The following is a 17207-nucleotide window of genomic DNA, read 5'->3' on the forward strand; positions in this document are numbered from 1 at the left end:
GAGCACCAGGAGAGTGGTAAAATGAAGGGGGAATCAATGACAGGAAGACCCGTGGTCTGGGGTGAAGGGAAGCATAGGGACGGGGGTGGAGGTGGGGCACTCTGGGTATGAATATGAACCAACAGAAGACCTCCTCCAACGGCTGCCCAGACACCCCAAGGAACAGACTCCCTGCTGAACACAAAGACTTCTTCATGGCAGTGAAATAAGCTGTGACATTTAATGTAAGGGACTGCTGCCAACAGCACAAGACGAAGTCACTTTCCACAAAGGGATAATTGAGGCTCCATGCAGAAGGGTTATTCTCTGTGCAAGGAGCTGACCGGCTAGGACTGAGGCTCAGGCCTGCCCCGTCGGGGGCTCAGGCCCAGATGGGGCTCTTAGCACACGATGTGACCTGTCCCCTGCTCCACGCAGATGCAGCCGGGCAGCCTGGGGGTGACCTTCAGAGCTTCCTACCCTGCCCCCCCACCACATACACAGAGCTGGGTACACAGGTGGGCTGCCAGCTGACACCTGGGTCTCCACCTCCCAGCCCCAGGCCAGAGTCCCTGCCATGCCCATTTCTCACCACGGGGGTCTATGCCTCTTCCCTGGTGCCCCATCATGGAACTGGCACCTGCCTCTGACCCCGTCTGCCTCTCCTCCAGGCTCCCACCCCAAGGACTCACAAGAAGGCTGTTTGTGGAGCCTGCCTCCCCTGGAATGGACTCTGCTCGTGGAGACTGGTGGCTGGACCTGGGGGCGGGGGTATTTTTCCGACGCCTCCTCGATTGACCTTTAATTACACTGTTTGCCCAGCTCCCCAAACCATTAACTTCCACCTCACAGCAATCGCACATCAATTAATGGAAGGCCTGCTCTGAGCTCGAGCTCCTCAACACAATTAAGCGTGACAGTCCACAAATAAGAAAGAACTGAGGAATTAATTAAGGTCTAAACAAATTAATTACCAGTCCCCAATCAATTCCAATGCCAGCACACATGCTCCTGGGCTCACCGGCTTTCCTAACATCTCCACATATAAATAGAAACAGATCTCCCACATGATTGTTGTTCTAGACCAGGGCACTGAGAGGCTCTGAAACCACCTTGAGGGAGGAATTGGCTGCAGTGAGCATCCTTGGGGCTTCCCACATACACACTCACGCACACACATCAGTCGCACACACATCAGTTGCACACACGTGTGCACAACCCTAGCTGAAAATCGAGGAGAACTGGTGGATTGCTCCAGGTGGCGGAGTGCTCCTCGTGGCAAAGTGCTCCCGGTGGTGGAGTCTGGGGCTTGGCACACCCAGGGAAGGCCTGCGGTGACTGTCACGGAGGCCCCCACGGGAAGGGGCTGAAGCAGGGTCTGGGCTGATGCCAGAGAGGGGTGGGAGCAGCAGGAATCAGGCGTCCCCTGCCCAGAGTCTCGAACCTCTCTCCTGGGCAGCAGCGGGGCACCTCCCAGACTTCAAGCTGGATCATGACAGGGAAGAGTGGTGGGAAGAAGCAGCTGACTCCAAGAGCTTCCTTGCTCCCCAGAGCCCGAGTCCCCAGCCCCACCCAGGGGAGAGAGAGGAGGGGTGTGGCCACTGCGCACAGCACACATGGGCCCTTTCAGGACCCTCTTCTCCACCCTCCTGCCCCCACCCTGACAATCAGAGCTTGATTCGATCACTTTCACTTGCCTCAACCTGCTCCCCATGTGCACTTAGGGCTCCATGAGTTCTGTCTCCATTAGTCCAGGGGTCCAGAGGGCCAACAAGTCCTGAGCAGACTTCTCAGGGGCCTTGATGGTGGCCAGCCGAGAGGTGGACGCCTGGAGGGCCCTAGGCCCCGCCAGTGTGCAGTGGGGCAGACAGGTACTCTGGCTGGCTGGAGGCCCCAGGGGATAAGGTGCAGGAGGCCAAGTGCAGGAACTGTTCAGTGGCCTGAAGGGACCAGGGGGCTTTTAAGCCCCTGAGGGTGAGGTGCACGCCTGTTTACCCTGAACACCACGGTGTCCGTCTCGGCTGGGGGAGTCGGCAAATGCCCTTGTAGGTGGGCTTAGGATGAGCACTGGAGACCAGAGAGACGGAAGCCCCCAGGTCGGGGAGGAGAGGAGGGGCAGCGCGTGGAAGGCAGGCACACGGCCAGGACTTGGACAGCAGTCTGAGGAAGCAGGCAGAAAGGGCCCATTGCTGTTAGGATCCTGGCGCGCCAGGACCATCAGAGCTGCAGAGCTCACCACGAGCCCCCTGTGCTAGGGACACGCAGGACTGCAAGACCCTCTGTGACGGCTGGGCCAGGCTCCTCCCCGCCAGTAAGACAGGACAGGAGTTGGCTGGAGCCCAAAGAGGGACAGGTCAGAAAGCCTCGGAAAGGGTCAAACCCGAAAGCAGGGGCCCTCATCCTGAGGGAGCCCCCGGAGAGGTTAAGACCACCTCCAAGGTCACACAGCAAGATGGCTGGCCGAGCAAGGCTGCAATGGGTCCCAGCAGAGTCCTTATCTGAAGTCTGGCTCAAGGACAGATTACATCTCGGCTGAGACCTAGATCCAGTCCAGTGCAGCTGAGAGCTGCCCCCTCCTCAGGCTGCATCTGACCCCCCAGCTCAGGACGGCGAGGAACACCAGATCGGCAGCTGTGCTCACTCAATTAGGCCCCTTAACAAAGTCAGATCTAAAGAGTCATTCCATTAATGGCCCACACCAGAAATAGCTGAGAGTTCATTAAAAGTGTGGAGTTGCTATAGCAATTATCTGGGTCGGCTGAGGATCAGCCGGGTGGCTGGTCCTGGGAGTTCGTTGGCCTCCGGGCCCATGAGGAGGTGGGGCTGCTCAACAGTGATCTCTCACCTACTCACGGGGGCTTTTCAGGTGCTTCAAAGCCCTTTCTGATGAACAGAACTAGTTTGCGGTCTCATCTGCTCCTCACTCAGCTCAAGGCTTTGGAAAGGTAGATCCCATCTGTAATACGTGTAATGCCCACGTCTTACAGATGGGGAAGCTGAGCCCTGGAGGTGAAGAACAGGATTGGGAGCATGAGCTTGGGTCTCACGCCCAGCTCTTCAGACTGAGTCTTGGCACCAGGGAGCTCACGGAACCTCTTGCCCCTTCTGGGCCTGCCCCAGCTTCGTCCTCTGGCATCAGATGCGGGGCTCGATGTCGTGGTTCAAGCACGTGTTTCTCCTCTTTTGTACCTTCTCCCCAAATAAGGTGTAGGTGTCTTAAGAGCCTGGCTGGACTTTAGGCCCAGACCTGGCGCATCTATTGTGAATTCATGGCTCCAAGACCAGCAAAGGCTCTGCTGAAAGCACACACACACACACACACACACACACACACACACACACACCCCTACCGACCCCTATGATTAGAGGTCCCTGAAACATAAAGGGCTTGGAGCACCAGATCTAGTGGGAGCCTGAACCTTGTTTTGTGTCAGGAACCCGAGGCCCATACACCCCTCTCCAAATAATGTCTGTAAAGTTTATGCTTTACAAGACAAACAAGTGGGATTACAAGGAGATTATATTGAAATAAACTATCAAAATATTTTTGTCAATTTTGATATAGTAAATAGATTGATTTTAAACTACTGAATTAAAAAAAAAACAAGATCTTTAAGTGGATCTATTAACTCATAATTTGGGGGTAGTGTTAAGCACAAATGGTATTTTTAAGATCTCTGTAACAACTGTAATATGACATGAAAATACCTGTGATTTCTACTGGTGAGAGTCATGGTCCTGCTTTCTACTGCAATTTGCTGCCTATATTCATAATGGAAGGAAATGTTACATTTCAGTTTGTTGTTGTTTAGTTGCTCAATCATGTCCGACCCTTTTGTGACCCCATGGACTGTAGCCCGCCAGGTTCCTCTGTGGGATTTCCCAGGCAAGAACACTGGAGTGGGTTGCCATTTCCTTCTCCGGGGGATCTTTCCAACCCAGGGATAGAACCCACATCTCCTGCACTGGCAGGTGGGTTCTTTACCCTGATCACCCTTGCTTCTACCTGCACACATTTTCCTCCAGTTGCCCCAGGAAGAAGTCCCCCACCGCAGTGTCAAGAGAGGCTTGGAGGGGCCACCCAGCTCCCAGAGCCCAGCAGCCCCATGTGCCCAGACATTCCTGTGCAAGGCTTACCTACGGCAGGGAATGGCACAAATCTCTGGACGAGAAGGCGGGTGGCCGGGGTGAACTTGTTGGCTTTCTGAACCAGGACGTTAAGGCCCACCTTCGAAAGAGAAAACAGAAAGAGTGTGTGCTGCTGCAGTGGCCTGGGGAGGAAGGGGCAGGCAGGGGGAAGTGCGGAGAGCGAGGGCCACCATCTTGCCCTACAATTGCACCCCAGACCCGAATCCTCAGCATCACCTGATGCTGCCGAGCCCGTGTGACTCCTTAAAGCATCGCTGCCTAGGCGTCCCAGTGAACCGGCCTGTGAGACAGCTACACACAGGCACGCAGGCACACAGCCTCCTTGGGGACAGGACAAGGGACCGTAGGATGGTTGCTGTTAGAAGAATATATAATCTGGAAGTAGGTGAAGTATAGGAGGCCCCTCTTTCCTACTCAGCTTCTTTTTTTTAACTTTTTATTTTATATTGGAGTGTGGGTGTGTGTGTTAAATCACTTCAGTCGTACCCGACTCTTTGCAACCCAATGGAATAGCCTGCCAGGCTCTTCTGCCTATAGCATTCTCTAGGCAAGCATACTGGAGTGGATTGCCATTTCCTTCTCCAGGGGATCTTCCTGACCCAGGGATCGAACTCGCATTTCTTGTCTCCTGCATCGGCAGGTGGGCTGTTTACACTGGAGCCCCGCAGGAGGCCTAGGTGATTAACAACGTTGTGTCAGCTGCAGGTGTATAGTAAAGTGATCCAGTCACACATATACACATACCTATTCTTTTTCAAACTCTTTTCCCATTCAGATTGTTACCTAATATTGAGAAGAGTTCCCTGTGCTATACAGTATGTCCTCGCTGGATACCCATTTTAAATATAGCAGTGGGTACATGTCAATCTCCCAGCCCCCCAACCTTTGCCCTCCCTGCCCGGTTACTGTCTGTTCATTCCCTAAGTCTGTGAATCTTTTCTGTCTTCCAGCATCTTAAGCACCACATTTCTGGGGTCCCACTGTGAGCCAGGCATAGGCCCGGCCAGACTGACAGGACTTAACAGAGGGAGACCTATAGGTGACTGGAGAGCTAGGCAGAGCCGCCCAGAGCAGGATGGGCTCGGTGGACGTCCTGGGCTCAGTGACCACCTTTAGACTCTAGCTCCCGTCACTCAGTCCAGGGCATCTGGGCCTGCCTTGCCTTTTCCAGGGGCACCCCCAACTCCAGTCCACCCCCTACACGGACCTTCATCTTCCTAGAACACAGGTTCAATCACATCCAGCTCCCCATTGTCTGCGAAAGAACTGCCACCTCCATGGGGCAGTCATGGCCTTCAGAACCTCCCTTCCCCACTCCTCCAGCACCCCATTCTCTCTCTCCATGATCCAGTCAGCTGCTCACCAACACTGTGGGCGTTTCCCACCTCAGGGCCTTTGCCCGAACTGGTCCCTGTGCCCCGAACTCCTTCCTTCCTCCACTCAGCCCACACCTGTCTTGTAAGGCCCACCTCTGCACTCTGCCTCCAGAGTCACTAACACTGGGAGTCATTTAACCTTTCTCTGCCTTGGTTTCCTTGTCTGTAAAAAGAGATGATAAGACCTGACAGCACCCAGGGCTGTTGTGAGAACGTACGCACAGTGCCTGGCATGAGCTTGGCACATGAGAGGCCTCGGTGAGTTAATCTGTGTAGGAGTGACGTCACCTCTCCCAGCAGAAAGTCGCTCCCTCGCACATCACCAGCCCGTCCTCCCCAGCACTCACTACCCTGTGAGTCTGTGAGCTGGTGCCCCAGCCGGACTGAGAGTGAGGGACCGAGCCTCCTTCATCTTTGGATGTCTGGCCCTTAGGGCAGGGGATGGCACATAATACAGGCTCTGTAAAGCAGTGGCTGAGGAATAAATGCAAGAAAACAACAAATAAGTGGATGGATGGAGAGATCAGCAAAGGCTGGAGGAGGAGCATCTTGGAGAAAGGGGGATTAGGCTGGGGAGGACTCCGGTGGGAAGACAAGCATGAGCACAGACACAGGGAGACAAAAGAGGAGCCTGTGGCCGAGATGGTTGTGTAGAAGACTCTGCTCCCCCAAACTGAGGCCAGAGCCAGCCCTCCCCTGGAGGCCTCCTGGCCTGACAGGACCACGGAGAGTCTGCTCTCAGTCTGGGACACCCGGGGCTCAGCAGGCCACCTTGCACCCGCAGCCCCGGCTCTGGCTTCAGCCTTCTGGGTTGTCAGGGAAGAGGCAAAGCCTTGGGAAGGCCTCCAGGGCATCAGGGTGGATGCCACAGCAATCAAATCAGGCCACAGCCTGGCACAAATGGCCCAGACCAGGCTGCAACTGTAAGACCCAGGAAGAGAGCAAGTGCCAGCCCACCAGCAGTGCACAGTCCAGGATCCCACACCAGGAGCCAGAGTGCTGCCAGGCAAACCCAGCCTGGGCTCTCCGGGGGCCTGGCTTCTATTTGAAGCCTCAAGCTGGTGGTCAGAGTCCAATTCTTGTCCTCTCTGCCTGCTCAAGGAGAGGCAGAGGACGCACAGCAGCTTGGACACACTTCGGGGGCAGGGCAGTGCAGGTGGGTAGGCTGAGGGGATGCCAGCCCACCCTGGGCCCCGCAACCCTGCTTCAAGGCTGCCCCTGCTACACAGATGGAACTCACCAAGGCCAGGTCTCCCCACTCTCAAAACAGCAAGTGACTATTTTGGTGGCTCAGAAATGGTCACCCCCAAGCCCCACCAAATACTGGGGAATATGTCCTTACAGAATGCCAGTCTAGAAGGAGGACACAGGCAGGCGTAAGCGATGAGGAAGGAGGAGGAAAGGGGCATGCGGAGATACCAGGCCAAGTGCTGAGCGCATCACATGAAACACCTTAATCCAACCCCCACTGCCAGCCTTAGAGACGGGGCAGGTTGGCCCTTCTAACAGATTCAGGGAAGTTTAGGCAGATTCGGAGAGGTGAAGTAACTTGGCTCAAAGACAGACACTATTATGAGGCAGGACTCAAACCCACAGTCTGCTAATTCCAAAGCTTTGCTCTTAGCCACTGTGCTATTTGCTTTCCAATTGTCTTCTATCTCAGTCAGGAATGTCCGACAGGCCATTTTTAAAAATGACGACAGGCCGTTTCAGACTAGCTGTTTATAGAGCAAAAGCCTCCCTGAAAAGACCAGCCTGGGGCTGAGGCCCAGGTGAGCGGAAGGCAGCTGCAGGTGGAGAGCCATCTCTTAAACCCAGCAGCTAGAAAACTGAAGGTCTGGGTTCAAAACCCCCTGCATTTGTTTGGAAAGATGCAGGGAGTGCTGAAGGAATGGGGAGCAGCCAGCAGGGAGCTGGAGCCCTTCCCCAGGCAGCCTTCTGGGGACAGGCCGGGCTGGCGGTGGGGGAGGGCAGGAAGGAATAGGGGTCACTGGTTGGAGAAAACACTCAGACTTGCCTGCTGCCCTCAACCCTTCCCCACAGTTGGCCGACCGTGCTTCCCAGTGGCTAGGATTAGCACAGCCCAGAATGATGACCCAGACTGTCTCCCCCAGGGAGGGGACTGGGACCAGAGAGGTTTGGTATATGTAGTTGCAAGCTCACTAGGAACCCATGAAGTCACTCTGTCCACTCATCGAGAATGGGCCTGGTGGCAAGAAGGCATGAATACAGGTGAGGCCTCAACCCAGACCTTATTGTCCCAGCAATTAGGATGGCCACAGTCTGGGAAGGAACCAGGGTGGGCTGAAGACTGGGGGTTGGGAGCCCGTCTGTTCTGGTTCCTCAGGGACCCTTTGGCCTGGAACATTTGGTGGAGCCCATTAAAATTAAAAAGCCAAGTGGCTGATGGCTCTGAATGCCAGCTCGCTTTCCCTGGCATGGTGGGTCCTGTTTAAGGGAACCAGCTGGCATTAATGGCACACAACTCATCACGAACAGCAGCTAGCGATCAGAAAAATCTGAGCTAATAATCGGGTTCGGGAAAGATAATGAGATATGGAACAGTCACTGCTGAGGGTCCCCCAGGGTTTGTTTTAACAGCCTCCAGATAAACCACAAAATAGAAATTAACCAAACAGGGGCTCCATTTTGGTGGAGGGGAGTACAAACAGGATGGGGATTTTGTACAAGAATTCCCCATGGGGCCAGCCGCAGGGGTCCTGGGAGAAGCCAGAGCCCAGGATCCTTGGACAGCAGATTGAGCCTGAGAGAGCAGTGGACCTACCTCTCTCCAAGCACTGGCTCCCAGGAGGGTGGATTTGCCACGGGCAGCTGAGAGCACAAGAGGGGAAGGAGGGAAGTCTGGCTCCCTGGCAAACCCCCACAGTGGAGATAAATGCTGACTGGCACCAGGAACTGGGGAGGGCCGGGAGCCCCGCATCCAAAGACCTTCAGTGTCATCGGGGAACAGTGTTGATATCTGTTTTCTTGAAAAGGAGGGTCCTTCCAGGCCAACACCAGCCTAGCTTCTGCAAGGCCGGAGATGAGACGTCGGATGGGATTGGAGCAATGCCTGTGTCCTCCACTCCAGCCCACACATCTGGTCCCCTGCAGGATGCCTCTGTCTCGATGGGCTTCAGGCACTCCACCCGCACACACGGCAAATGAGGGTCATCTTGATCTTCCTCACCCACATCCTGTCTGCCTCTCCCATTCCCAGCTCAGCTCTTCAAGCCAGAACCCTAGGGGTCTACCTGGACAGGAGCCCCTGCCACCCCACACCCAGCTCTGTCTGCTGGGTGTCTTAAGTACAGCTATTTCCCTCTCTCTCTGCTCCCACTATTTAGCTTAAGCACCCATCACTTCTCCCTGGACAACTGCCCACCTCCTAACTGGGCTCCCTACTTGCACCCTTGACCCTTCTAATCCACTGTCTAACCCACAGCAGCCAGAGTGGAGCCAACACGCATGAGTCTCTCAGTGGTTTCACTGCATTTAAGACCCACACGGCCCCACCTGACCACCTGGCCATGCTTGCAAGGCTCCGGTCCCCTCACCACCGCCCTGCTCCTCCAGTGAGCCAGTTCCCTCCCTCCTTCTCTCCCACATTTTCTCGCAAGCCCTGCCCTCCCTTGGCTTCCTCACTTTTCAGCTTGAACATCAGGCCCTCAGAGAGGCCTCCTTTTCACTCAGGGCTCCCCTTTTACAGCATCTCATGAAACCTGGAGCGCTTCTTTCCACATACCTATCACAGTCTCTAAGTATATTCATTTACTTATTAAAATGTTGGAAATCAAAGTGACACATGTATTATTTAAAACAGAATTATATGGAAATATTTTTATCTGTGGACACTTTACTAAACATCCGTCTCTCCCCATAAGTGCTGGGCACAGGGCCTGTGTACACTCTTATTCTTCATGGAATTTCTGGTGCCCGATGAAATGAGTAGGTGCTTAATAAATATTTCTAGATAAATCAAGTGACTGATTTCTGAAGCAGAAAAAAAAAAAGAGCTGCAAATGAGACTTGCCTTGCGCAGCCACTGCTGTCCACCTCGGCAAACACAGCTCTACGAGGCTGGAAGATGCACATGCAGGTCTAAGACCACCTGAGTGGATGGTACATCCACTCTGCCAGGAGGAGGGGCTTTGAGGGGGTACTCCTCCTCCCCCAGGGCTATGAAGGCTTCTGAGAAAGAGGATGCCCAACTGAGCCCTCATGAGGGAGGATAGGAAGCAGCCTGGTAAGAAGGGAGGGGGACTCTGCAGGCTGCAGAAACATGAAATACCGGGTTGTCTGCAGCCAGTTCTGCAGACTAATGGCACCGCCATAAGGGGTCCAAGGCACCCTGGAGGACAATAGACAGGGCATGTCTGAAAGGAGGGATGGTTTCAGGTCAGAATTTAGGATGTACTTTTGGGTGGTGGGTAATAATATAATCAAGTGGTCATATAACCAAGTATGACAGTTGGACCATAAAGAAGTCTGAGCACAGAAGAATTGTTGCTTTTGAACTGTGGTGTTGGAGAAGACTCTTGAGAGTCCCTTGGACTGCAAGATCAAATCAGTCAATTCAAAAGCAAATCAACCCTGAACATTCATTGGAAGGACTGACGCTGAAGCTGAAGCTCCAACACTTTGCTACCTGATGCAAAGAGCTGACTCATTGCAAAAGACCCTGATGCTGGGAAAGATTGAGGGGAGGAGGAGAAGGGGACGACAGAGGATGAGGTAGTTGGATGGATCACTGACTCAATGGATATGAGTTTGAACAAGCTCTGGGAGACGGTGAAGGACAGGGAAGCCTGGGTTGCTGCAGTCCATGGGGTCATGACTGAGCAACTGAACAACCACAACAAAGTGGTCAGGGGTTTTTGTGGGCCCTGGTGGAGCAAGGGCTGGAACAGGTCAAGGCATCTCTGAGGTACCAAAATTGCCCACCAGAGGGCGTGCATTGATGCAATAGAATAAAATCTTGATAGCAACCAGTGGGCCCTGAGCCTCTATGGAGGTCAATTGTCCTGCAACCCCAATCAGGCTGTTACTTGGCAACAGGTTCAACAGCAAAGGGCCAAGGTGGCAGGACAGAGTTGTGCACAGGTTGAAACACCAGTCAGCTCCAGCTGCAGCTGTGTAGCTTCTTTGCCAGCAATAGTGACCAACACTGACACCTGAACAATGCCCCACAGGAACCTGCTGGCCACTTGTTGGAAAACCAGTTATATCAGACCCCTTCTATCTAGGAAGGGGCAACAACTTGTCCTCCCCAGAATAGATGTGGAGCCGATATCTGCGTCAGACTTGTCACTGCCAGCATCACCATCTGCAGGCTTCCGGGACACTTTGGATTCTGATACAGGGTCCATACAATGGGCCTCCAACCTGGAAGCCACACAGAATCACAGCAGAGAGGTAACATTCTGGATTCTCAGATTGTTGGCTTCCTAACTCCATCAGGCTCAGAGAGGAGTATCTGGGCCTGAGCTACACCCCAGCCACAGAGCACACTCTGAGCTACACCCTAGGCCACAGAGCACACCCTGAGCTACACCCTGGACCACAGAGGACACCCGGAGCTATACCTTGGACCACAGAGCACACCCTGAGCTACACCCTGGACCACAGAGCACACCCTGAGCTACACTCTGGACCACAGAGCACACCCTGAGCTACACCCTAGACCACAGAGCACACCCGGAGCTACACCCTGGACCACAGAGCACACCCTGGGCTACACCCTGGACCATGGGGACACCAGAGCTACACCCTGGACCATGGGGACACCAGAGCTGCACCCTGGACCATGGGGACACCCAGAGCTACACCCTGGACCACAGAGCACACCCAGAGCTACACCCAGGACCATGGGGACACCCAGAGCTACACCCTAAACCATGGGGACATCCAGAGCTACACCCTAGACCACAGAGCACACCCAGAGCTACACCCTGGACCACAGAGCACACCCAGAGCTACACCCTGGACCATGGGGACACCAGAGCTACACCCTGGACCATGGGGACACCAGAGCTACACCGGACCACAGAGCACACCCAGAGCTACACCCTGGACCACAGGGGACACCCAGAGCTACACCCTAGACCACAGAGCACACCCAGAGCTACACCCTAGACCACAGAGCACACCCAGAGCTACATCCTGGACCATGGGGACACCCAGAGCTACACCCTGGACCATGGGGACACCAGAGCTACACCCTGGACCACGGGGACACCCAGAGCTACACCCTAGACCACAGAGCACACCCAGAGCTACACCCTGGACCATGGGGACACCAGAGCTGCACCCTGGACCATGGGGACACCCAGACTACACCCTGGACCACAGAGCACACCCAGAGCTACACCCTGGACCATGGGGACACCCAGAGCTACACCCTAAACCATGGGGACACCCAGAGCTACACCCTAGACCACAGAGCACACCCAGAGCTACACCCTGGACCACAGAGCACACCCAGAGCTACACCCTGGACCATGGGGACACCAGAGCTACACCCTGGACCATGGGGACACCAGAGCTACACCGGACCACAGAGCACACCCAGAGCTACACCGTGGACCACAGGGGACACCCAGAGCTACACCCTAGACCACAGAGCACACCCAGAGCTACATCCTGGACCATAGGGACACCCAGAGCTACACCCTGGACCATGGGGACACCAGAGCTACACCCTGGACCACGGGGACACCCAGAGCTACACCCTAGACCACAGAGTACACCCAGAGCTACACCCTGGACCATGGGGACACCATTGCTACACCCTGGACCATGGGGACACCCAGAGCTACACCCTAGACCACAGAGCACACCCAGAGCTACACCCTGGACCATGGGGACACCCAGAGCTACACCTTAGACCACAGAGCACACCCAGAGCTACACCCTAGACCACAGAGCACACCCTGAGCTACACCCTGGACCACAGAGCACACCCAGAGTTACACCCTGGACCACAGAGCACACCCAGAGCTACACCCTAGACCACAGAGCACACCCGGAGCTACACACTGGACCACAGAGCACACCCTGAGCTACACCCTAGACCACAGAGCACACCCTGAGCTACACCCTGGACCACAGAGCACACCCGGAGCTACACCCTGGACCACAGAGCACACCCAGAGCTACACCCTAGACCACAGAGCACACCCTGAGCTACACACTGGACCACAGAGCACACCCAGAGCTACACCCTAGACCACAGAGCACGCCCTGAGCTACACCCTGGACCATGGGGACACCCAGAGCTACACCCTGGACCATGGGGACACCAGAGCTACACCCTGGACCACAGAGCACACCCAGAGCTACACCCTGGACCATGGGGACACCAGAGCTACACCCTGGACTATAGGGACACCCAGAGCTACACCCTGGACCATGGGGACACCCAGAGCTACACCCTGGACCATGGAGACACCAGAGCTACACCCTGGACCACGAGCACACCCAGAGCTACACCCTGGACCATGGGGACACCAGAGCTACACCCTGGACCATGGGGACACCAGAGCTACACCCTGGACCATGGGGACACCAGAGCTACACCCTGGACCACGAGCACACCCAGAGCTACACCCTGGACCATGGGGACACCAGAGCTACACCCTGGACCATGGGGACACTCAGAGTTACACCCTGTACCACAGAGCACACCCAGAGCTACAGCCTGGACCATGGAGACACCCAGAGCTACACCCTAGACCACAGAGCACGCCCTGAGCTACACACTGGACCACAGAGCACACCCTGAGCTACACCCTAGACCACAGAGCACACCCTGAGCTACACCCTGGACCACAGAGCACACCCGGAGCTACACCCTGGACCACAGAGCACACCCAGAGCTACACCCTAGACCACAGAGCACACCCTGAGCTACACACTGGACCACAGAGCACACCCAGAGCTACACCCTAGACCACAGAGCACGCCCTGAGCTACACCCTGGACCATGGGGACACCCAGAGCTACACCCTGGACCATGGGGACACCAGAGCTACACCCTGGACTATAGGGACACCCAGAGCTACACCCTGGACCATGGGGACACCCAGAGCTACACCCTGGACCATGGAGACACCAGAGCTACACCTTGGACCACGAGCACACCCAGAGCTACACCCTGGACCATGGGGACACCAGAGCTACACCCTGGACCATGGGGACACCCAGAGCTACACCCTGGACCACAGAGCACACCCAGAGCTACACCCTGGACCATGGAGACACCCAGAGCTACACCCTAGACCACAGAGCACGCCCTGAGCTACACCCTGGACCATGGGGACACCCAGAGCTACACCCTGGACCATGGAGACACCAGAGCTACACCCTGGACCACGAGCACACCCAGAGCTACACCCTGGACCATGGGGACACCCAGAGCTACACCCTGGACCATGGGGACACCCAGAGCTACACCCTGGACCACAGAGCACACCCAGAGCTACACCCTGGACCATGGGGACCCCAGAGCTACACCCTGGACCATGGGGACACCAGAGCTACACCCTGGACCACGGGGACACCCAGAGCTACACCCTAGACCACAGAGCACACCCAGAGCTACACCCTGGACCATGGGGACACCAGAGCTACACCCTGGACCATGGGGACACCAGAGCTGCACCCTGGACCATGGGGACACCCAGAGCTACACCCTGGACCACAGAGCACACCCAGAGCTACACCATGGACCATGGGGACACCCAGAGCTACACCCTAAACCATGGGGACACCCAGAGCTACACCCTAGACCACAGAGCACACCCAGAGCTACACCCTGGACCACAGAGCACACCCAGAGCTACACCCTGGACCATGGGGACACCAGAGCTACACCCTGGACCATGGGGACACCAGAGCTACACCGGACCACAGAGCACACCCAGAGCTACACCCTGGACCACAGGGGACACCCAGAGCTACACCCTAGACCACAGAGCACACCCAGAGCTACACCCTAGACCACAGAGCACACCCAGAGCTACATCCTGGACCATGGGGACACCCAGAGCTACACCCTGGACCATGGGGACACCAGAGCTACACCCTGGACCACGGGGACACCCAGAGCTACACCCTAGACCACAGAGCACACCCAGAGCTACACCCTGGACCATGGGGACACCAGAGCTACACCCTGGACCATGGGGACACCAGAGCTACACCGGACCACAGAGCACACCCAGAGCTACACCGTGGACCACAAGGGACACCCAGAGCTACACCCTAGACCACAGAGCACACCCAGAGCTACATCCTGGACCATAGGGACACCCAGAGCTACACCCTGGACCATGGGGACACCAGAGCTACACCCTGGACCACGGGGACACCCAGAGCTACACCCTAGACCACAGAGCACACCCAGAGCTACACCCTGGACCATGGGGACACCATTGCTACACCCTGGACCATGGGGACACCCAGAGCTACACCCTAGACCACAGAGCACACCCAGAGCTACACCCTGGACCATGGGGACACCCAGAGCTACACCTTAGACCACAGAGCACACCCAGAGCTACACCCTAGACCACAGAGCACACCCTGAGCTACACCCTGGACCACAGAGCACACCCAGAGCTACACCCTGGACCACAGAGCACACCCAGAGCTACACCCTAGACCACAGAGCACACCCGGAGCTACACACTGGACCACAGAGCACACCCTGAGCTACACCCTAGACCACAGAGCACACCCTGAGCTACACCCTGGACCACAGAGCACACCCGGAGCTACACCCTGGACCACAGAGCACACCCAGAGCTACACCCTAGACCACAGAGCACACCCTGAGCTACACACTGGACCACAGAGCACACCCAGAGCTACACCCTAGACCACAGAGCACGCCCTGAGCTACACCCTGGACCCTGGGGACACCCAGAGCTACACCCTGGACCATGGGGACACCAGAGCTACACCCTGGACCACAGAGCACACCCAGAGCTACACCCTGGACCATGGGGACACCAGAGCTACACCCTGGACTATAGGGACACCCAGAGCTACACCCTGGACCATGGGGACACCCAGAGCTACACCCTGGACCATGGAGACACCAGAGCTACACCCTGGACCACGAGCACACCCAGAGCTACACCCTGGACCATGGGGACACCAGAGCTACACCCTGGACCATGGGGACACCCAGAGCTACACCCTGGACCACAGAGCACACCCAGAGCTACACCCTGGACCATGGGGACACCAGAGCTACACCCTGGACCATGGGGACACCAGAGCTGCACCCTGGACCATGGGGACACCCAGAGCTACACCCTGGACCATGGGGACACCCAGAGCTACACCCTGGACCATGGGGACACCAGAGCTACACCCTGGACCACAGAGCACACCCAAAGCTACACCCTGGACTACAGAACACACCCTGAGATACACCCTGGACATGAGGACACCCTGACATACACCCTGGACATAAGGACACCCTGAGCTACACCCTGAACATGAGGACACCCGGAGCTACACCCTGGACCATGGGGACACCCTGAGCTACACCCTGGACCATGGGGACACCCTGAGCTTCACCCTGGACATGAGGACACCCAGAGCTACACCCTGGACCATGAGGACACCCTGACCTATACCCTGGACTACAGAGGGCACCTGGTGAGGATGCTGACGAAGATTGAGGTACAGAAGCAAAGTCAAGGACAGACACTACTTTACTGACAAAAACCCACTTTTTTCTTCCTGCTTCCCTGTGGTGTAAAGAGGTTGGAAAAGTCAAGCTGTGCTGTTGGTTCCCCACTGGAGAAACTCTTACCCTGTCACCTAGTAGACAAGTCCCTCCCAGGTGCTCTGAGACCAGAGAGGACTGCAACAAAAATTTTGAGGGGCTCCTTAAGTGTAACAAGGGGTTGCACTCTACCCACCTGCATACTTGGTTCATGGGTGTTCTGCAAGACTACACCTGGCTCACTCTGTGCTTGAGTTGTAGCTCAGGGTGTCCTCCGTGGTCCAGGGTGTAGCTTAGGGTGTGCCTTAGGAGATGCTTGGCAAGTTGAAAGCACTCCATAAGTGTTACCCACTAGGATTACTTGCCAGTCTGACTGTCATGGGGGCATGGAGCTCCAGTAAGCAATGGGAACTGGGAGAGGTGGGGCTCAGCCCAGGCACCCCCTGAGATACCTCCTCGTGCCCACTGTCTAGGTTAACAAGCAATCACTGCATCCTATACAGAAGGGACCCTCCAGGGCCCAGGCCCTTTAGGAATAGAGGTCAGCATTTCTCCAACAGGGAAAGCCTTTGGCCAGCGAAGATCTGGCTGAAGGTGAAGTGTTTCAAGGATCAGGCATGAAAAATGCTCATTCTCTGGCTCTGCCATCCAGCTCCTGACTGTTCACGTGACTCTTTAGCCCTGCGCCTTCCTCTCTGGCCCCAAGCCCACTCTTAACCAGGACCCCGTGTCCAGTCAGGTGGTCCATCTACTGGCCCTGCCAACTGCCCATAACTTCCCCTCCAACCCTCTTCTGTCCACACCCTCTGCAATGCCCCAGGCCCCTGAGCCCAGGCAGGGGCTCCTGGCAGGGCTCTCCTCACGACTGACAAGGCACGCATGGCGATTCACGGCCGGCCCCTGCTGACCCATCCCTGCCCGCTTCATTGTCAGCCCATCACCATCACCCCTTCCAGGGCAGC

At 56.1% G+C, this 17207-nt stretch overlaps 1 protein-coding gene across 3 annotated transcripts in view; it reads right to left on the reverse strand.

Moving 5' to 3' along the window:
* The window catches only part of SFXN5 (sideroflexin 5), a 126493-nt gene that overhangs the window by 43458 nt on the left and 65828 nt on the right, over positions 1-17207 (reverse strand). For all 3 annotated transcript variants that reach the window (XM_065929536.1, XM_065929537.1, XM_065929535.1), the window contains one exon: positions 4117-4207. In XM_065929536.1, the coding sequence (XP_065785608.1) occupies positions 4117-4207 (91 nt within the window). The remainder of the gene's footprint in view (positions 1-4116; positions 4208-17207) is intronic.

This window comes from Muntiacus reevesi, chromosome 3, assembly GCF_963930625.1.
Source record: "Muntiacus reevesi chromosome 3, mMunRee1.1, whole genome shotgun sequence".
NCBI classification, from domain to species: Eukaryota; Metazoa; Chordata; class Mammalia; order Artiodactyla; family Cervidae; genus Muntiacus; species Muntiacus reevesi.